Source organism: Palaemon carinicauda, chromosome 9, assembly GCF_036898095.1.
Source record: "Palaemon carinicauda isolate YSFRI2023 chromosome 9, ASM3689809v2, whole genome shotgun sequence".
NCBI lineage: Eukaryota > Metazoa > Arthropoda > Malacostraca > Decapoda > Palaemonidae > Palaemon > Palaemon carinicauda.
Window position 1 is genome coordinate 132,247,696 of NC_090733.1, and position 22,963 is coordinate 132,270,658.

The 22,963-nt window shown below is 37.4% G+C and overlaps 1 protein-coding gene and 1 long non-coding RNA gene across 2 annotated transcripts in view; both read left to right on the top strand.

The window, feature by feature from the left end:
* Positions 1-15,104, top strand: part of LOC137646876 (uncharacterized) — a 117,949-nt gene extending 102,845 nt beyond the window's left edge. Inside the window, exons 2-3 of the long non-coding RNA XR_011045490.1 lie at positions 13,273-13,369; positions 14,944-15,104. This is a non-coding gene — a long non-coding RNA (uncharacterized lncRNA). The remainder of the gene's footprint in view (positions 1-13,272; positions 13,370-14,943) is intronic.
* A 636-nt stretch (positions 15,105-15,740) lies between these two features.
* The window catches only part of Vps29 (vacuolar protein sorting 29), a 43,485-nt gene continuing 36,262 nt past the window's right edge, over positions 15,741-22,963 (top strand). The window contains exon 1 of the mRNA XM_068380421.1: positions 15,741-15,853. Coding sequence (XP_068236522.1) covers positions 15,851-15,853 — 3 coding nt within the window. The 5' untranslated portion in view covers positions 15,741-15,850. The remainder of the gene's footprint in view (positions 15,854-22,963) is intronic.

Consider the following 22,963-nt stretch of genomic DNA (forward strand, 5'->3'; position numbering starts at 1 on the left):
GATAAATACCCCTCAGGTAAACGTCTACGGAACACTGTCTAATAGACAAAGGTCAAATATAGACACTGTCTTATGTTTGTTTTTGCTTATAGTTCCTCCTCCTTTCTTGAACTTCTAATATACCATCATACCACGAAAAGTGTTTTTTTCGTTGTTGTTATTGTTGTTGATAGGCAACATATTTGTCTTAAAATGATATGGAATTAAATTAGGCTAAAAAGAAACTGGGGAAAAACACACTTTTTTTTTACACTTTTTTTTTTATAGGAAAGAATAAAAGGGTTTTCCCCAACCTTAGGAAATTTTGACTTGTGCAAATGTTTTTTCGATTGTGCTGGCTGACACAAGTCTCGTTTTATATTTTAACTGCCTTTGTGTTTTTTTTATATCACCTTTATTTGTTTTTTATAGTATTTGATTCTTAATTCCTCATCAATTACTCCCTTCTGGGCTGCTTTACGTATTTGGTCAAATAGATTATTGTTTATGCTTTTCCAATAGAGTTACAGCTTGGCAAGTAGTAGTACCATATGACTGTGAATAATAATAATTATAGCAAATATAATATTTTAAACACAGATTCGCATTGATTATTGTCAGGAATCAAGGTGTTTTTTCCAATCTTACTTTAACATAACAACAAGATTGAGAAAGGTTTAAAATTCTTTTCCTTGACTTATAAACTCTATCCGTGACCATATTTATCAAATGTTTAAGTTTGGGGAAAATGCAGGGTGAAGATTTTAAGCATATTCATATTCAAGCTTATTATTGGACCAACTGCTAGAAAGAAATTTTATTTACTTAAAAAATATCAAATTGATAAATACATTTATAGATAGATACATAAGGAAATTTGTTTTAAGTGAAACGCCTTGGCAATACGAGTAATGTGCGGACTTTGGACAAATTAAAAGCTGGTCCCAGTATTGGAAAGATTTTTTTTTTTCTCGTGCGTTACCTTTCAAGTTTCCCTTATGCTTTTGTTTTTATGTTGGTTTACCCCCAAAAATTGGGGGAAGTGCCATGGTAGATAGATAGATACACCTTTCAAGTCTCTCTATTTACGAACGAAAAAGTCTTCCGTATCGCCTCGCATTCATGTACAGTAGATGTAGGGATTATAAAGCATACAGGCTCCCTATTTTATAGTTGAAAATATTTTCCTAAACGCAAAAGAATACATAGAATTCTACCTGTGTAAAGTGTGTTTTGAAATCCCATATACACACAGTGTATATTATTATTATTATCATTATTATTATTATTATTATTATTATTATTATTGTTGTTGTTAGATAAACTACAACCCTATCTGGAAGAGCAGGATGCTTTAAGCCCAAGGGCTCCAATAGGGAAAATAGCACAGTGAGAAAAGGAAATAGGGAGATAAATAAACTATATAGAATAAGCAGTGGTGTGTCTGCTGGTACTTAAGAAAATTCCGTGCATATTTTTGCACATAAAATTGCAGGATAAGTATTTCTTACTTTCAGATGAGGAATTATATTTCTAAACCTAAAACTGCACAATCTGTTATCATCATCTCTTATGTCTATTGACGCAAAGGGCCTCGGTTAGATTTCGCCAATCGTCTCTATCTTGAGCATTCAATTCAATACTTCTCCATGCATTACCCCCTACTTCACGCTTCAAAGTCCTCAGCCATGTAGGCCTGGGTCTTCCAACTCTTCTATATAAGCACAGTCTGTACACGAGAGTTTTTAACAGTTTATTATTCGCATGTGCTTATGTAAATAAGTTATTGCTACAGAATTATTCTTATTTCAACTGGTGGAATCTTATTCATATGCTCAGAAATGTAACGGGCTTATTTTGGTAGCAGTGAGGCTATATCAAATTCTTAAATTAGATTCATAATTTTTGCCCGACACCCAGGTAAGCTCAAGGTAAGCTGAGCAAATTTAAAAAAACCTTTCAAAGTAACATATATGCCAAACTTATTTTCAAAGAAATACCCAAGTTAGCTAAGCAAATCTAAAGTTCCCCACAAGATATTTTTGCAAATCTTTCAATTTCTTTCCCGGGAATAGGCTGATGAGCTAAGAAAATCGAGAGGAGTTTTTTTTCCGGAATACCATTAAGGAATATCTGCTACCTGAGAATACCCAGAGTATATTAGGAATTGAGACCAGTATTCCAAGATATTCCTTGTACAAATCAGTAATCTGAGATGTGATGAAGTTACAGAACAACTTCCCTGTATGTCATTAATGTAAAACTTTTACTTAAGAATGTCCAGGGGAGTTGAGAAAATCGAATGCAGTTCTGCAAGCTAATACCCAGTTGGGTGGAGCGAATCGAGCGCAACTTTTTAGCGTAACATATAATTCAAAACTTACCACTCAGCGAATCAGATGAGCTAATTAGGATAAGAGCCTATTTTTCTGAAAACCTTTAATGCTTGGAAATATTTAGGTGAGCTGAGGAGATTTGAAAGTAGTCTTGCAAACTATCTCTGCAAACATTCTAAATTTTCTGCTGAGAATACCCAGATGAGCTGAGTAAATTGAGAGCTTTTCAGAGTAATGTTTAAGCAAAACAATTACCTGAGATTATATAAGTGAGAACTGAACAAACCTAATGTAGTTTACCCTCCAAATTATACTTTTGCAAAGCTTTGATTCTTTTCTGATAAGGACCTGGGAAAACACCAGCGATATCGAGAGAAAACCTAGAATCTCCAGGTGAGCTGAAGAAATCGAGAGCTCTAATGACCTGGGAAAACGCCAGCGATACCGAGAGAAAACCTGGAATCCCCAGGTGAGCTGAAGAAATCGAGAGGTCTAATGACCTGGAAAAACGCCAGCGATATCGAGAGGAAACCTGGAATACCCAGGTGAGCTAAAAAAATCGAGAGCTCTAAGGACCTGTGAAAACGCTAGCGATATAGAGAGAAAACTTGGAATCCCCAGGTGAGCTGAAATGACCTGGGAAAATGCCAGTGATATCCAGAGAAGACCTGGATTCCCCAGGTGAGCTGAAGAAATCGAGAGCTCTAAGGACCTGGGAAAACGTCAGTGATATATAGAGAAAACCTGGAATCCTGAGGTGAGCTGAAGAAATCGAGAGCTATAAAGACCCAGGAAACGCCTTCGATATCCAGAGAAGACCTGGAATCCCTGGGTGAGCTGAAGAAATCGAGAGCTCTAAGGACCTGGGAAAACGCCAGCGATATAGGCTATAGAGAAAACCTGGAATCCTCAGGTGAGCTGAAGAAATCGAGAGCTATAAAGACCCAGGAAACGCCTTCGATATCCAGAGAAGACCTGGAATCCCTGGGTGAGCTGAAGAAATCGAGAGCTCTAAGGACCTGGGAAAACGCCAGCGATATCGAGAGAAAACCTGGAATCCCCAGGTGAGCTGAAGAAATCGAGAGCTCTAATGACCTGGAAAAACGCCAGCGATATCGAGAGAAAACCTGGAATCCCCAGGTGAGCTAAAAAAATCGAGAGCTTTAAGGACCTGTGAAAAAGCTAGCGATATCGAGAGAAAACCTGGAATCCCCAGGTGAGCTGAAATGACCTGGGAAAATGCCAGTGATATCCAGAGAAGACCTGGATTCCCCAGGTGAGCTGAAGAAATCGAGAGCTCTAAGGACCTGGGAAAACGCCAGCGATATAGGCTATAGAGAAAACCTGGAATCCTCAGGTGAGCTGAAGAAATCGAGAGCTATAAAGACCCAGGAAACGCCTTCGATATCCAGAGAAGACCTGGAATCCCTGGGTGAGCTGAAGAAATCGAGAGCTCTAAGGACCTGGGAAAACGCCAGCGATATCGAGAGAAAACCTGGAATCCCCAGGTGAGCTGAAGAAATCGAGAGCTCTAAGGACCTGGGAAAACGCCAGCGATATCGAGAGAAAACCTGGAATCCCCAGGTGAGCTGAAGAAATCGAGAGCTCTATCGACCGGGGAAAACGCCAGTGATATCGAGAGAAAACCTGAAATCCCTAGGGGAGCTGAAGAATTCGAGAGCTCTAAGGACCTGAGAAAACTCCAGCGATATCGAGAGAAAACGTGGCCGACGCCGCCATCGTCATCCATTAACTAGCACTTATGAGGCCCCCGATTTTAAAAGTCCTTTGATATCCAGACTCGCAGGCTGAGTTACCCCCCTTTGATCTTTAAGTCTGTGCCCTACGGGACAAGATAATTGAATACTGGGAACGCCCTCCCTACTATACCTCGCTGTCTCTGTCCCTCTATCTCTCTCCTTGTCTCTTTCTCTCTCTCACTTTGTCTCTCTCTCTCTCTATCTATCTCTATCTATATATCTAAATATCTTTCCGGCTCCGCCAATAGCAGAGCGCCTTGGAAATCGGGCATAAATGAGCGAAAATCCAATTCGTCATGTGAATTTCTGGATCTGTATTTCACATTTGGGAGGCTTCGCAGTCCTTGTGTGTTGCTAAAGAGATTTTTTCCCTTTGCTGGGGGGGAGAGGGTTGGATAGTGGTGAAGGGTAGATAGGCACCCCCTTCCCTTTCTAAATCTCGTCGTCGTGCTGCTGTGAACCCCATCTTTGATGTCTTCCTTTGCGTGAAATGTTCCGGGATTGGGATGAGGCGAGATAAAATTCCAAAGGTATTTCGCATTTTGCCTAATGTTGGTGACGTTGGATAGGAAGGTGGGGGAAGGCGAGATGTGTATGTATGTGTGTTTGGGTGGCAGGGTGAGAGGTTTTTGGTGTTCGTGGATTCTCACGAAGGTGGTGTAAATTCGGTTATGTTGATGAAGAAGAAAATTGATCAAGGGTTTTTGGTGCGTGTGCGAGAATGGATCAGATTAAAGGCTGGTAAACGCTGGGTTTCTAACACGTGCAGATTTTCATTAATTTTACTCTCTTTGAAAGTGAGGAACAAACACCACGGTTATCATCTGCAAAAGTTTCCAGTGTATATGAAAAATAAAATAAAAGAATAGACCAGGATCTGATAAGATTGAAAAGTGTTGATCGCTCAAAGTTACTTCGAAATAGTACAAGGTTGTAAGGGAACGGGATTTCATCAATACTTCTTACTTGACCACATCGAATTCCTTAAATTCCATCAGATCAAGAAATTGCTACCCCCCCCCCCCAAAAAAAAAAAAAAAAAAAAAAAAAACTAACTGCATAATGGTTACTTTTCTCCTAACGTGATTTTTAACTTTGTGTCCTCAAATGTTAAAAAATATTAATCATATGTCGCCTATTTTTCCCGTAGGTTTTTATACTACTGTTTGTACGCTTCATGTCCGTTAAAACTAAGCTCGTAATGGGAGTGATGTGGACTCTTTCCTCCTGCACTGTGAATCTAAGAAGCCCCCGTCCGGTGCAAAAAGCTCTGAGCAATCTGGGTGTGCATGTGTCTGTACGTAAGAGTGAAGAAAACAAAAGGATCACAGGGATTCTATTCCCATTGGGAGAAGACTTTGAAGTCGTGAAATAGCTGAAGTAATCTTCCATACCCCACTGTTCTTCTAGCACGAAAATTAACTTTGTGCCGCCGAAGGATTGCAGAACCTTATTAAGGATTCGTCTTATAGAAGGTGGGATGAAAAGAAAATTGCAAGACATTAGCTTTTTAGAGCATGTTTTACTTATTATTTACATATCTCTATATGATTTGCTACGGTATCTTTGTCCTATCTTAGTGCTTAATTCATCCATTCAGGTAGCATGTTGGCCAGGGCACCAGTCTACCTTTGAGATGCTACCGCTAGGGAGTAATGTGGTCTTTTGACTGGCCAGACAATACTACATTGGATCCTTCTCTCTGGTTACGGTTCATTTTCCCATTGCGTACACATACATCGAATAGTTTGGCGTATTCGTTACAGATTTTCCAATGTCCTCATACACCAGACAACACTGAAATTACCGACCAATTCTTCTTCACCCAAGAGGTTAACTACTGCACTATATTTATTCAGTGGCTACATTCCTCTTGGTAGGGGTACAAAAGACTATTTAGTTACGGTAAGCAGCTCTTCTAGGAGAAGGACACTCACAAATCAAACCATTGTTCTCTAGTCTTGGGTAGTGCCATAGCATCTGTACTATGGTCTTTCACTGTCTGTCTTGAGTTAGAGTTCTCTTGCCTGAGGGTGCACTCGGGCACACTATTCTGTCTTATTTATCTTGCTTTTGTTTTATTGAAGTTTTAGAGTTGATATTTATATTTTAAGGTTGTTACTGCTCTTGAAATATTTTATTTTTCCTAGTTTCCTTTCCTTCTTGGGCTATTTTCCCTGTTGGGGCCCCTGGGCTTCTAGCATCCTGCTTCTCCAATTAGAGTTGTAGCTTAGCAAGTAATAATAATAATAATAATAATAATAATAATAATAATAATATTTTCGGTATTTGTTTATAAGACCACGCTCTCCATATACTGCCAAATTATGCAAATCTATTGTTGTCCTCGATTACTTTTTCATAATTTAAAACAATTTGCCACATGGGAAACAAGTTAAGATTATAGAAAAAACTATAGAATTATAAAAAAAAACTAGCCTTGTTTCCTCACTAAACGACCTAGAACTAACATAGTCAACCAAACAGAAGTTTGTGATGCCAGCGTACATTTTATATATATTCAAAATATATACTAAATTAAAAATGGAGTAATTACTTAAAAATGTCACTATTTGTGAATTGAATATTTTATGGACACTTTTGAGTAATTACTTCATTTCTAATTTAGTATATATGTTGAATATACATCAAATGTACGCTGGCATCACGAACTTCTGTTTGGTTGACTATGTTAACGATGCCAGTTCCATAACCCTGGTCAGTTCCAGGTCGTTTAGTGAGGAAACCAGACTCGAGTTTTTTTTTTTTTTTTTATAATTCTATAGTTTTTTTTTTACAATTTTAACTTGTTTCCCATGTGGCGAATTGTTGTAGATTATGAAAAAGTAATAGAGGAAAACAATAACTTTGTATAATTTGGCAGTATATGGAGAGAGCGTGGTCTTATTAACAAATACCACATTTTCATTGCTGTTTTATTGCAGTTTGTTTCTGATAACTAAAAGACATATTGCCCATTAAATTATTTTTTTTTTTTTACAATTTAAACGAGAAAATCCTGATTACTATGTACAAATGCCAGACAAAAGCTACGAAATAATTTTTTTAAAAAGTCGAAAAACCTTCAAGAAAAACTAAATTGTAAATTTTCTTTCATCTTTCTAGGCTTATTTATTTATTTATTTATTTATCTATTTATATATTTATTTATTTATTGACAATGATTATTAAATTTTTATACAGTTGCAAGTATACATTTCATTTTTTATTTATTACATTCAGTAAATCAAATAGGGAGGTAAAGATCCCAAATGAACTGATGATTGTCCATTATGATATTTTAACTTTTCATTGGCTTTATGAATGTTGCTTGAGAGTGGCCCATTTCTTCTGGACCTTTAGTGGTTCTTCTCTCCCACTGTTAGCCTTACATTAAGGGGTCGGTTGCCTGACCTAATTTTTTTTAGTGGCATTTTAAGTTAAAATTGGACTAATATTGAATCAAAATTATTTAGAATCTCTCTCTCTCTCTCTCTCTCTCTCTCTCTCTCTCTCTCTCTCTCTCTCTCTCTCTCTCTCTCTCTCTACATACTACCTTATACATTCTACACACATACATACATACATATATATATATATATATATATATATATATATATATATATATATATATATATATATATATATATACACTCAAATCGCCTGAAGTTACATATAAAACCCAGACTATATATATATCAATTTAGTGAGATCGGTGTTAATATATGGACATGAAGGTATGACGATGAAACAATCGCCAATAGATTTAGCATATTTGATAACAAAGCCCTCAGAAGGATATTGAGAGTTAAATGGCTGGACAGGATTAGAAATGAAACTATAAGTGAGATTACTCGAATGCCGTATGTGGATGAGATCATGATGAGGGGTAGATAGAGATGGTTTTGGCATGCTCTTCGTTCTCCCCACCCCAAGAGATATAAGTTCACCAAACGTTCAGCTGGGTTCCATCAGACACTAGAAGAGTTGGAAGACCCAGGCCTACATGGCTGAGGACAATGAAGCGCAAAGTAGGAAATGATGAATGGAGAAGTATTGAATTAAAAGCTCAAGATAGAGACGACTGGCGAAATCTAACTGAGGCCCTTTGTGTCAATAGCCGCAGGAGGAGATGTGATGATTCTTAAACTTCTCTTGTAGTTTATTTCCTGATTTCCTTTCCTCACCGAGGAATTTTTCTCTGATGGGGCAATTTGGCTTATAGTATCCTTCTTTTCCAACTGGAGTTGTAGCTTAGCAAGTAATAATAATAATAATAATAATAATAATAATAATAATAATAATAATAATAATAATAATAATAATAATAATAATAATACAGCTGTTGGTTTGGCAAAGCATCTTTTGATTATCAAGTATTTTCTGGCCAATAATTGAGCAGTCCAAGCTTCAGGTTTCTGGCAAAGTCCCTCTCTTTAAAATGTTTAAAACATATCCGTGGTTCTTTGATGTTGACTTTTTCAATTCTTTCAAAGACATTCACCCACTCTTTACGCAATTCAAGATCCCTCGGGAAACAACAAAAGCTAATTTTATCAATTTCTGTAATTTTATTTTCATTGCATCTGCTAAAACAACCGTAAATGGCACACATCACTATAATCCTTACCGAGGCTAACAAGGTATTGTGTACCACACTACTACTGTCAATCGGTATTCGCCATATGACGTCATGCGCAGAGTGTTTTAAACTCGACCTCTGTAACTCACCTTACTCTTCTTCCATCTTTGATTCTCCATTTAATAGTTGGTATCGAGAAGTGTTTGGAATAAAAAAAAAAATATACGTGATACTTCGTCAGGACTACATAGGTTGAACGATGGAATTAAACTTCAATATAAAGGCTAGGTTATCATCATCCTCATCTCCTCCTACGCCCATTGACGCAAAGGGCTTCGATTAGATTTCTTCAGTCGTCTCTATCTTGAGCTTTTTAAAGAATACTTCTCCATTCATCATTTACTCCATGCTTCATAGTCCTCTGCCATTTAAGCTTGGGTCTTCCAACTCTTCTAGTGCCTTGTGTAGCCCAGTTAAAAGGTTCGTGAACTAATCTCTCTTGGGGAATGCAAAGAGCGTGCCCAAACCATCACCATCTACCCTTCACCATGATCTCATCCACATATGGCTCTCAAGTAATTTCTCTTAGTTTTATTTGTAATCCTGTCCAGCCATTGAACTCCCATTATTCTTCCGAGGGCTTTGTTCTCAAATCTACAAAAGCTGATGGAAATTGTTTCATTGACATACTTTGACTCATGTCCATACTGCAATACATATCTCACTAAACTGATATATATCCAGATTTTTATATGTAATTTCGGGCGATTTGATTTCCAATTTTTACTTAACCTAGCCATTATCTTATTTTTTTTTTCAATCTTTCATTAAACTGCAATTGTAAGACCCTGTATTTAGAAATCATAGTTCCTAAATATCTGAAGGATTCTACCTCATTAATCCTTTCTCCTCCCAATGATATTTCATCTTCCAATCCATATTACATTCTCATCATCTGTCTTTCTTCTATTTGTCTTGAGCCTAACTTCATGTGATATTTCATGCATTCTGGTAAGCAAGCATTGCTTATCCTGTGGTGATCTACTAATAAGGACACAGTCATCAGCTTATTCTAGGAATCTAGGTCATCTAGTTTACTATCACCAATCCAGTCCAATCTTTCTCCACCATCCTCAACTGTTCTGCACATTACAAAATCCATGAAGAGGATTAGCAACATAGGTGACAACACATTCTCTTAGAGTACTCCATTGTTCCCTGGAAATTAATTTGATAGGACTCCACTATCATTAACTTTGCATTGCTATGCTCATCTGTGCTCATGAACAGACCTAATCAAATTTACATATTTAAGAGAACTCCATAATAACGCAGGATTCTCCACAAAATTGGATGGTGCACACTATAAAAGTTTTTTTTTTTTCTGTCCACATATGCCATCAAAAGTGAATTTCTATATTCTACACATTGCTATACAACATGTCTTAAAATGAAAATTTGGTCAGTACAACTTTTACCTTTCTAAATCCTGCTGGTTCATCTCTCAGTTTTTCATCAATCTTTCTCTCTAGTCTCTTTAGAATAAACATGCTATATATTTTCATAACTGACGTAAGTGTGATGCCTCTGCAATTATTGCAATCACTCGGATCCTGTTTTTTCCATTTTCACCAACACCCCGAGCTCCCATTCAGCAAGGTCTTCCTCAGGCTCAGGTATATCAATCAAATTATTCCCTTCATATCTCCTATTCATGACCTCACTAAAGTGTTCCATCCAACGTTGCCTTTCTCCATCTTCGGTTGTTATAACAGATCCATCTCTCTATTGATAGATATATGCTTCCTCCTCTTTGCCATAGTAGAGATTTCATTAATAATTTTGTGAACGATTCTTTCATCATAGCCACTCTCTGAATTCATAGCTTTGTCACCCTCGTCCGCTTTTCGGGTTAAATATTCCCTCCAGTTATTCCCAACTTTTTTTTGGACCTCACTATCAATATTGGAATACTTAGCGTGCCCTAATTTCAACAATCAATTTCTGACTTTGTCTCCTTTATAGTATCCCAAGTATCATTTGATATCGTCTTTCTCCTTCTAACAGCATGTCCCAAAATTTCACTACAAATTGAATGATATGTGTTCTTAATGTCACACTATTCTTCATGAATTTTCTGCCCTTCGTCTGTTACCGTCTCTAAGACTGCAAATCGATTCCTACATTCAATTGCAAAGGTTTCTATGTGCTCATCTTTGAATCTATATTAGAAGAGTTACCCTTAATGTTTGTAATATCTAAGAAAACAGTTTCAGCTCTGTTGTGATTTGTTTGGGTAACTACATCATATGTTAGATTGGTCTAAGTATGAACAGAAAATTCAAAATTTTAAGAAATGAGATAGCATGCTATAAATCATCCTGAGATTGAAATGAGAGAAATTTTATTATGGAAATCCTATCCTACTAACGTCGTTTACTACCGTACGAAAGTTGAAATGCAAGTAAAACATCTGTTATTATCAACCATTATTTCTCCTAGTGAAAATATGGCGTCTTAATGGTTACTTACTTTATTTTACTTTAAGGGCTGCTTATCCGGTCTTGTACAGCAGGGGAATCCTACCTTCTACAGGACCTATACAGTCGTTTTATCGTGTTTATTCGAGATCATTCAGCATTTCACATCACGTATTACTCGCTTACTGTGAAATCGTCACCGTCAAAGCATTCACAGAATCATAGTCTTCAATTTCTTCTTGAAAGCCTTAATATCTTCAATCATTCAGATGTCTGGTGATGCCTTATTGTATAGTCTCCGGGCCACATATTTAAAGGCTCTAGAGCCTACAGTAGACATATATCTAGATTCTAATACTTTCAAACCATCTGTAACCATTCTCGTGTCAACACGATTTGTTAGCTGCACAATATGTAGCAATTTTCTTAGATATTTTGGACAGGCCGGTTCTCTAATGATTTGCAATGGCATTTCTAGTTTATCTTATACCTGCAGATTGTTTTGAGTTCACTTGGAGTCTGCTGTATCTACTTTTAATACTTGTTTGTTCGCACAACTGAAACTTATTTGTTGCTACAGCAAATGTTTCGGCGTTCGTTGCTGGGTACCATTTTGTATGAAAACAAAAAGACATTGAATTGGCATCACGTCTAAGAAGTTATCTTTTAAATTGTCATTTCCATATTTCGTGCTGAAGTCACTGTACCAATCATCCCCATTGCGTTTATGTGTGAAGATACCATAGAAAAATGTTCCCCTTTACTTACTTGTTTACTTGTTTTGGGTTTAAATCCAACCCTCCACTGAAGTCGAGTGAACTACTTCTCGGGCGGGTCCATATCAATCATCTAACGAAACATTTTCATTATAACTTATATAATTCTTTGATTGTAGCATCTTCCAAATCATATGATCTTGTGAAAAGTAATGTCTTTAGTTTCTTCTTAAATTCAATTGCTCCCTTTAGGTCCTTCATTTCGGTTGGCAGTTTATTATAATGTCTAGGCGCACAGTAGCTAAAAGCCCTTTCACCAAATTTACTATTTGTTCTTGGTTCAGATAGCCAATGTTTGTCACTCATGTGTCTTATGTTGACATTTGTTTCTAGTTCTAGTTTGTTCAGGCATTCTTTTAGATATTTTGGTTCATTTTGGTTCAGTATCTTAAACGTTAGTAAGAGTAGCCTGTATTCAATTCTATTCAATGTTCTTGTTTTTAGAGAATCAGCTCTATTGTGGTATTGTATTTTTTTCTATTTGAATGTAATCTTTAATGTCATTATTCCCCAGTTTGATTTGTTTCATTTGATTGGACACTGATGTTCCCGAAATAAAGACCAAAGAAAAATGTCGTAAACAACCGTATTGTATGGAAGCACTTGTAAAACTATTGTAACTAGCGCAACGATTGTTCTACGACCCCTATCTAAACAGCAGTAGAAATGTGGATGAACAAAGTAAATGATAATAGTATAAACAGCTGTATATCTGAGTACTGTTTAAACAAAACAAAACCAACAAGAGGTAAGAAAAAGGAAGACACGTGCACCGTTTCGTGAAAGTTGACTGAAAAAGATAGTGAGCATTCACGTTGGCTTGTTTTTACACTCACAAAGTGGCGTATACATTTGGGCGAATTGGAAAAAAAAAAAAACCAGTTGTTTCCATGAAGTCCAGGACTATCGTATATGTCTTGCTGTACGTTCAGATATTATTTTTTTTTCTGGCTTTTCATTTAATTAACATCCATATGTAATTCAACCTCGCTAATGTCTAGGTCATCAGTAACAAATCGCGAAATTGATCGATTTCATAATTTCCGCGTTTATAGGTGATTACTTCTCACTGGCTATATTTTGCTTTTATGTTTTATTTTAGCTGTAATTCTTATTTCACATCATCTGTTTCCCATGGTGTTGACGCAACTAAGTCTGAACTGTGTTTATGCAGTAGGGCATTTACTTTGTTGTTGTTGTAATTTGCCTGACCCTTGCAGTCCGTAGAGTCTCCCCTTTCTCCTTAGTTTACTGAGTAATGGGTTCTGTAATAGCAGTTTCTTATCAACTGCAAACGTTCAAATGATCTTATTGGCCTTCCTTAGAATGTTTATAGGATTTTTTTTTTCTATTTTCCAGTTCCCTGACGATTAGAAATGAATGATTTTAAGTTCTCTGGCATCCTGACATGTAAGGTCATTGACTCCGAGGAGAAATTGCCACCAATTTGCTATGGGTAAGATTTTTTAATTTTTTTTTTTTTTTTTTTTTAACCATTATGATTTTTATTAACTTAGACACTGATTTCTAATAGTTTTCACTTATTAAAAAACTTAGGTAACGACAAAATTTACCTTTGAGTTAGCTGTGAAGAAAAAATAGTTTAAAAATGCTTAGGCTAGCCTGTTATTCTTTCACAAAGTAATTTATTTAAAAAAAAAGATGGCTCAATTTGTTCATATAACCAAATTGCAGATATATAAAAAATAAAGGTATATGAAGCTTCAAGCTGAATGTTAAAATGTAGATAGAGTGTAGCGCAAACATTTGAAACTGTTAAACTATATTTAGAAAAAAAAACGTGTTTGCAGTTTTGCCATTTGTAGATTACTCATTTCATGCAACTTTCACTTAAATAACACTGAAAATAGATTCTTGGCCACCTTTTATATACTCCGTTATACTTATACTTATTTATAGTAGCAATATTCTGTCGGATTTTGTAATTTTAGCTGGCATAGAAAAGAAAGAAATTAACCAATTAAGCTACAGTAACCACGTGAAGAAGACCTAAAGAAAATAGGATTGCCTTTATTTAGGGAAATAAATATAGAAAAGAAGAAAGCAATTTATTTTACTTTAGTTTAAGGTCTGTTGTTCTGGTCCTCTACAGCATGGGAACCCTACTCTCTACAGGACCTTCACAGTCATATAATCATGTGCATTCCAAGGCATTTTACATTTCATACTGTTTATTGCTCGTTTATTGTCAAATTCACACAGTCGAAGCACTTGGCGTCTTCAGTTTCCTCTTGAAACTAAAAGCCTTAATATTTTCAGTCTTTCGGATGTCTAGTGGGAGCTTATTGTATTATCTCGGGCCGCATATTTAAAGGCTATAGAGACTACTTTTTGGCAGAGATTACTGTGTGCAAATTGGCAACTCATATTAATCAGTGAATGAGCAATATGTGATCTGAAATGTTGAATACTCTGAATGAACAATATAAATGACAGTGGAGGTCGTGTAGAGTCGGGTTCCCCTGCTGTATGAGACCGGAAAAGCAGCCGTCAAAGTAAGCAAGTAGAACGTACAGTAGATAGATAGATAGATAGATTTTTTTTACCACAAATTCTACTTTAAAAACTAGTAGATAGATAGAAAGATAGATAGAAAGATAGATAGTTTTTTTTTTACCACAAATTCTACGTTAAAAATTAAAATAAACATAATTACATATTAACATGAAACTATTACACATATCTTGATATTTACATTATTTTATATACAATGCAGTCCATGAAATTACAGGATTTATAATAGTTCCTTACCATATATCACAATTAAAATCATTAAACATATTTTCTATAAAACACCTTAACATTTAATTAAAAATTACCAATAAACCAAAGGAAATATATCTGTGTAGCAGTTCAAGATTGAGTGGGCAATTTTCACAGTGGTGTGTACAGCTTTGGCAAGAATGTGATGAAATGAATTTATATCATTATATATCTAGGTTCAAATAATATGAAACCATCTGCAACTATTATGGTGTTAACACGATTTATTGGCTGCACATTATGTAGCCATTCTCTTAGATATTTAGGACGCCTGGTTCTGATAACTTCAGTAGCAAAGGTGGACTGAGAAAAGGACAAAACAACACTGAGATTACCAAACAATTCTTCTTACTGCACTGTAATTGTTCAGTGGCTACTTTCCTCTTGGTAAGGGTAGAAGCGACTCTTTAGCTATGGTAAGCAGCTCTTTTAGGAGAAGGACACTCCAAAATCAAACCATTGTGCTCTGATCTTGGGTAGTGCCATAGCCTCTGTACCATGGTCTTCCACTGTCTTTGGTTAGAATTCTCTTGCTTGAGGGTGCACTCGGGAACACTATTCTATCTTAATTCTCTTCCTCTTGTTTTGTTAAAGTTTTTATAGTTTATATAGGAGATATTTATTTTATTATTGTTACTATTCTAAAAACATTTTTTTATATTTTTCCTTTCCTCACTGGGCTATTTTCCCTGTTGGGGCCTCTGGTCTTATAGCATCCTGCTTTTCAAACTAGGGTTATAGCTTAGCAAATAATAATTAGTTTATGTAGAGATATTTATTTTATTGTTGTTACTATTCTAAAAACATTTTATTTTTATATTTTTCCTTTCTTCACTGGGTTATTTTCCCTGTAGGGGCCTCTGGTCTTATATCATCCTGCTTTTCCAACTAGGATCGTAGCTTAGCAAATAATAATAATAATAATAATAATAATAAAAGAAAGATAAACTCAAATCTACCTAAAATACACCGTAAGAGACTAGAGGCGCCGTTGCAAAGGCCGTGCCTCGCCCCTGAACCTGAACCGAAGAGGAGACCATAGGGGGCACCCCGGTTACCCGGTATCTCCCCACCTCCACCAGTCCCCGGTTGTTGTTGTATTGTCACTTGACTGGATCCTCCCCTTCCGTAGGTTTCACATCATACAGTCGTAATGGTAAGTTTAAAAAGAAAAGAAAAATGTTTATACCATCAAAGAAGTATGCAGATGATCGTTAATCGTGGTTTGTTTATTAAACTTTTTTAACATTTTACGCGTCTAGCCTAATAATGGTCTAGCCTAGGGTGTACAAAGGACGTGGCCTACCGTAGTGTATAGTCAAACCAAACGAAAGTGGCGGGTGAGGCACAGATTATATCGTGTCTAAGTCTGGCGATTTCGGTCATTTTATGATTTTACCTGGAGATTTCAGTATAGAAAAGTCCTGGGTAAATGTGTAGGAGGCCTAGGTAGGGGTACATGGCCCCCAGGGTAGAGTAGGTAGTTGTATTAGGTTCGGTAGTGCCCCGAAAAATCACTTTTCTCCTCCTCCCCCCACCCAAAAACCCCGCTTCCCACTGGGGTCCCCCATAATTGTAGTAGTAGGTTTATGCTTACATTTTCTGTGTAAGAGTTAGGTGGTTGTAGGAGGATTATCTCACAGTTTCAAGGTAACTGTAGCTCTAATTTACTGTTTTCTTTCGTTTTCTACTTTTAGAAACTTTTAAATCGAGCGCGGAGGTCTCCTACACATTTACCAAGTCCTGAAACAGAAGATGGATTAAGGTTTTAAAGGTTGGTGGGTACCGTCAGGCATAATCCTGGGTAGATTCTCCTTTTCACCTTTTATTTGGGGAATTAGAGGAAAACCATTTGTTTGCCTGTAGCTTTTTTTTTTTTCACTAGCAGTCATAGCCTATAAGGCAACCAGAGATATTTGGGAGGGCATTGATAGATTAAAAGCAATTCAAAACTACATTTCTCCGTAAAACCCAAATGTCCTCTTGAGGGAATTGTTTCCCTATCTTTAATTGTATATATGTGTGTGTGTACACACATACATAATAAATATATATATATATATATATATATATATATATATATATATATATATATATATGGTAATTTTGTATTGTATTACATGGCGTGATTTCGCACAGGAAATATATGATTTCCTATAGCAAATAACGTGATTTAACCGATTTTGATGATCATTTCAATCGGAAACAAACAGATTAACCAATTCGGTTAACTTTTAAGTTGACGAATTGGTTGATGTTATTACGAATGAAATGAATGTGAAAACCTGTTAAATCACGTTATCTACTATAGGAAATCATATATTTCCTGTGCGAAAATCACACCATGTAATACAATACAAATGTACCATATAATGCATAATCTAATTTATCATACGATTTCTTTTACTTGTGCTGCATTATATCGGTGGATGACCTTTATAATACCCAACGCTATGACTATGCTGCAAATCCCGTAACCCATCTATCCATTTCTCAAGCTTATAAGGTTAAAATTCCAATAAAAGCATTAAAATTCATTTCAAACAAATCTTGTTTATAATTACTTCATTTCATCTCTCTTATATAAAGCAATGTTTTATTAAATACAGGTGACCGGATTTGCAATGTCCACTTCTACACGTCCATGAGAGAGAGAGAGAGAGAGAGAACTAGGTTGTCACGAAGAATGCGAATGTACATAAAAATAATGATTGCAAGTAATTTCAGTAAAATGAGAACTAAAACTACATAAATAGGGAAATAATCTATATTTCCTCCAAAAATAATCAGGAGTTATAACGTTTAAGATTTAAATGTCAAACTCCACTCGGACAAAGAACCACGCTAATTAGGTTAATCCACAGGTCAAATAGTTCGTCCATACCTTCAACGGTGGTCTTGAAATGAAAGCAGGAAGTTCGAAATATTTTGTTGTAGATACAATGCATTAAGAATAGAGCTTCACTCACCTGCCACTTTGGTTTGGTTTGACTACAGTCAGAAGTAAAATATGCAGAAATTCGTTAAACTTGTATCTATGCATGTTTAGTTCCATGGTCACATTGATTCAACTATTTGAGGTAAATGTAGTTTGTTGGGACAGGTTAAGTTAAGATTACGGTAGTCTAAGGGGAATCGGAGTGGGATGCAGAACCCCCAGTCTTTAAGTGGGTCAGTATATGACTCCTAGGTTAGGCTAGGTTCTGAGCGGAACCTTTGTATATCAGCGGCCAGTTCCTTTAGTGAGCTTAAAATATAGGGACAAACTAACCTAACCTACAAGCCGTGCCCTTACCTACTTACCTAACGTGGGAGCTAACGCCCTCCTGCGATCCCCCCTTACACTGCCGTATTCTTAGTCAGCCTTCATCATACATACAGGTGGCCGCTATCATGCATACACCCCGTGGTGTTCTTGTGTCAGTTTCCCTCATAAAATGTCTTTTTTCCAGTCTGTCCCAACGAACTACAAAGGCTCCCTATGTATTTATAGTTTTGTGGTCACATTGATTTAACTTTTTTGAAATTAGAATATGGAGCTATGTTAACTTTTAAGATTTTTAATCTAGTGACACTGGGTAGCATGTACACTTGAAGACAGGACACGTCATCGCATTTCCCATTGGTTAATATGGTGCATTAAATTCTAGGGAAACATTTTTTTCTAAGAAATGAGTGAGTGCTAGATATTCTGTGCGATTAATAGGGCCTAAATAACTATTTTATAGATCGATTAAAATGTGAACACTGTTTTGATGTCTTAAGGCCATTGTTTACTTCTGTGAGACTGATTGGGGGTTACTGCACATTTGTTTTCATTTGCTTTTGTCATCTGTTTTATTTTGCACATGATGCAATCATCAGCTGTCTTTTTTAACCATTTAAGAGCTTCCAGATATTGGTAAATATATGATGCTTTAATTTGTAGCCAAATCCATGAACCATACATTTTTCCTACTCATTAGCTTGTGTTTTATGCATTCTGACCATGATTATTGGGGAAAACCACCCTTTCATTGATTTTTGGGACCCCCTTATATAAAGACAATTATGGGGGACCCCAGTGGAAAACCAAGGATTTTTGGATGGGGAAATGTCATAAACGAGTAATTTGCAGAAATAGCAATGGGCAAAAATGCAAAATAAGCACAAGATAACCAGTTGGAAAAATATATGGTTCATGTAACTGGCTGAAAACAGGCCAAAACGGGATTATTTATCACTTGAGATTTATGAAAGGGTACAGAACCTAACACACCCACCTAACCTAACCTAGTAGTTCCCAGGTCACAACCTCTAGCCCAGGGGAGCAAGCCCCACGGAACCCCCCTTTCCAGGTCACAACCCCTGGCTGGGGCCAAGCCCCTCAGACACCCCTTCCCAGGTCACAACCCCTAGCTGGGTCAAGCCCCTCGGACCCCCCTTCCCAGGTCACAACCCCTAGCCATGGCAAGCCCCCCGGACCCCCCTTCCCATGTCACAACCCTTAGCCATGGCAAGCCCCACAGACCTCCTTTCCCAGGTCACAACCCCTAGCCATTGCAAGCCCCCGTACCCCATTCTCAGGTCACAACCCCTAGCCGGGGCAAGCCCCCTGGATCTCCCTTCCCAGGTCACAAACTAAAAGTAAATCACAAATAAATCCTTACATTATGAAAAAGTAATTCACAAATAATTCCTTACCTTATGATTGACACACTTTCTTTTTTTGTCTTGGCAATCTTTTAAGAAGCTTTGTAGTAGAAATGTGCTGGTTTTCCCGAAAAATTAAGTCAGAATCGTACCTTTGAGACATTACTTCGGTTATTTTGTTAATTTCACATAAGAAACAATAGCTTTACACTGAACAAAGAGCATTTTCATCATAATCAGTTGCTGACATAAATGAAATTACACTGAATTCCGAAATAGATTCATGTAGTTCCCTTAAGTTCCCTCTTGGAGACGTGTCTATATGATGGTGGTTAAGTTGAAACTGAAGGGGAAGGTGGAAAAAAATGGCCATTGTAGAGCAACATCCGGGAACTTACGAAGAAGTACTTGTAAGCTGTTGATTGGTTTAATAAAACAACCTGACAAATACGTCATTGTATATGCACAGAAAGCTCTCCAAACCATGGGAAACAATGTATGTGTAATAAGTCTCCGTCAGCCTCTCAAATGTAAATAATGGGCTTAGGGAAAAGCATTCTTCTCTCTCTCTCTCTCTCTCTCTCTCTCTCTCTCTCTCTCTCTCTCTCTCTCTCTCTCTCTCTCTCTCTCTCATATTGAGGGACATGATATGAATTATAGATAATTATGATTCTGTACTTTGATTTCACGCCACTTACAAGAAGCATATATTTTTATGAATAGTACTTACCTGGCAGTTATGTATATATAGCTGATATCTCTAAATCGGCAGAATTTTTCAAAACGAGGCAACCGCCTTGTGGTGGTTGGGAGGTAGGTGGTTACACCCGTCACAGGGTGGTACAAGGAATCATTCCCGTGTTCAAGACTTCAGTTCATCTCTGCCGGCTGGATCGAAAACATCGTCGGTCCACCATTGAGAGTTTTTTTAATCATTTTCCCTTCTTCTCTTTTTTGGACTTCGTTTGGTGAAGTACACTGATTTAGGGATTTGGCAATCGTGTTTTGTTATTATTATTGTACTATTTACTTTGTTTATCATGAGTGAAAACTTAATTTTCGTGTTTGTGCGAGTGATGTATGCAAGGTGAGGTTACCGAAAGTGTCGGTTGATCCTCACAGTTTGTATGCAGGGGTTCTGTTTGTGCACTATATTTTAGGTGCAAAGTTTTTAATCCTGATGATGGAAATATGTTCCGCCAACTCTATGACGTCACAGTCGTGTGACGTAATCTTCATTGTATGACTTGCAAATTCTCTTTATTTGTTCTTTCATGTAAAGAATGGGAGGAATTCCACTTATATAGGTTTTTTAACTTTTAATGTAAAATTTTAAAGAAATATTTGTCCATTTAGTATTCGTTCTTTAAATCATCGATCTAATTTCATAGATTAAATAGTACTAGCATATGGTTAATCTACGCTGTTAGTTCTCATTACTATCGATGCAGTCCCAACATGCCTTGGTAGCGTTCTTTTCGATATGGGAATTAAAGTATTGGCTATAATACTCCAACAACAACGATATGGGAATTCTAGTTTTAGTAGTATTTTCATTTATATGTTCCTATTGTTTACATTTATATATACAGTATAGATACGTTATTGCTATATCTGTTCTTTTTATCATTACAACTCGCTTGTTTTTGAAAACCCTTTGAATCAATTGTGGATTACATTTGTTTTCCCATTTTCTGTTCATTTTAATCTTTGACGTATAACTTTCCCGGCGTTTGTATGTATCTACCGGGTAGGTTTTTATGACATTTAATTTTACCGGTGGTTATATGTAACTACCGGGTGAGTGTGTTCAACATTTATTTTTAATCTCAACTCTTGCCCGGTGGTTTTTCTTTTTGTGACCGCCGGGTAAGTATGTTTGAAAGTTTATTTTATTATGGAATGTCAGTTTAATCCATACATCACATACATATACCAAAGGCACTTCCCCCAATTTTGGGGGGTAGCCAAATATTTTATAAAAAATTTTGTTACAGTTTATATAGCAAGTACTAGAGACGATATTGCTTTCTCATTCAAGCCCGTGGCAGCAGAATAAGTTCTCTCACAATGGGCAGGACTAATTATGGTCTATTGTGTAAAAGTTTAATAGTGCAAGTTTCAGTACTAAATTAAGCATTGGATTCATTCAGCACAGTGGACGTCGTTTTCCTAGCCTTAGACCTCTTCCAAGCTCCCCGGCCCATGGGAGAAGGAACGTCGATCGGCGAAAGGAAACGAGAGGCGTTAGCTCACGAGCAAACGCCCTCGCGAGCGTTCCTGTTAACGTTCCCAAGAATGCTCGCCCTTGCCATGGGAAAGCAAAGAGCGTTGGACGTTAAGATTCTTACACTGCTTTTAGAGTTTCGCATTGCATCACTTTTGATTTTAATGGCAATACTATAAGTCATAGATATTCGCTGATAATATCAATGCTTACAAACCATCATTGACACGGTTTTTGTCCCAGAGCGTCAGTCGGCCTTATGAACCCTTTGGTCGGAACCGAACGTGCCGAGCGGCATAATGAATATCATTTTGCCTTAACGCTTGGCGCCAAGTCTTTCAAGACAGGACGATCGGCGCCTCGTCTTTCAGGGCGAGGGCAGCCTCGTCTTTCAGGGCGAGGGCAGCCTCGTCTTTCAGGGCGAGGGCAGCCTCGTCTTTCAGGGCGAGGGCAGCCTCGTCTTTCAGGGCGAGGGCAGCCTCGTCTTTCAGGGCGAGGGCAGCCTCGTCTTTCAGGGCGAGGGCAGCCTCGTCTTTCAGGGCGAGGGCAGCCTCGTCTTTCAGGGCGAGGGCAGCCTCGTCTTTCAGGGCGAGGGCAGCCTCGTCTTTCAGGGCGAGGGCAGCCTCGTCTTTCAGGGCGAGGGCAGCCTCGTCTTTCAGGGCGAGGGCAGCCTCGTCTTTCAGGGCGAGGGCAGCCTCGTTCTTTCAGGGCGAGGGCAGCCTCGTTCTTTCAGGACGACACCACATCTTATAAGATCTTTGTCAAAGGATGACTTTAGTGATCACTTTTCTCCGGTTGAATTATTTGAGGTTAACAGAAGGAGAAGATCCTATGTTCTGTTGCTCCATGTTCCCCACCCTCTGAGTTTTCACGTGGTCATTAATGGAGCTTTAAGAATATATTAAACTTTTTATTTCTTAAAACAGAAACCTATGATGCCAGCTTCCTTATCAGTTAGGCCAGGATAGCAAGGGTGGAGGTCTAGCCACTTTTAGGTCGAAGACCTTGTGGCAGCCCCACAGAGTTTTTTTACGGCCCCCTTGGTGGATTGCTGAGTCTCTTAAGGAATACAGGCAATGAGGCTGGATAATTTTGAAATCAGAGGTCATAATTAAGGTACGTACTTCTCCTTTTTTCTTTCTCTCTTCTCCCTCAAGAGTTGGTCAAAGACAGGTTTTGGTGTCTTAATCAGCAAGAAATTTTCTGCATGCTTTTTCTCTAACCGAACTAACAACAGTAGGAGCCAGACTTGGCTACTTCTGGCGAGTCTGGGAGAGGAGAGGAGCAGACCTTTGGTCCGTGTTTTTACTAAGGATGGATGCGAAATCTTTTTCCTAGCCTCCTTTGTTAGTTACTCCGATAAGACTTTTCTGCCTAACCGACTTTGCAACTTCAATGTCTCTCTTT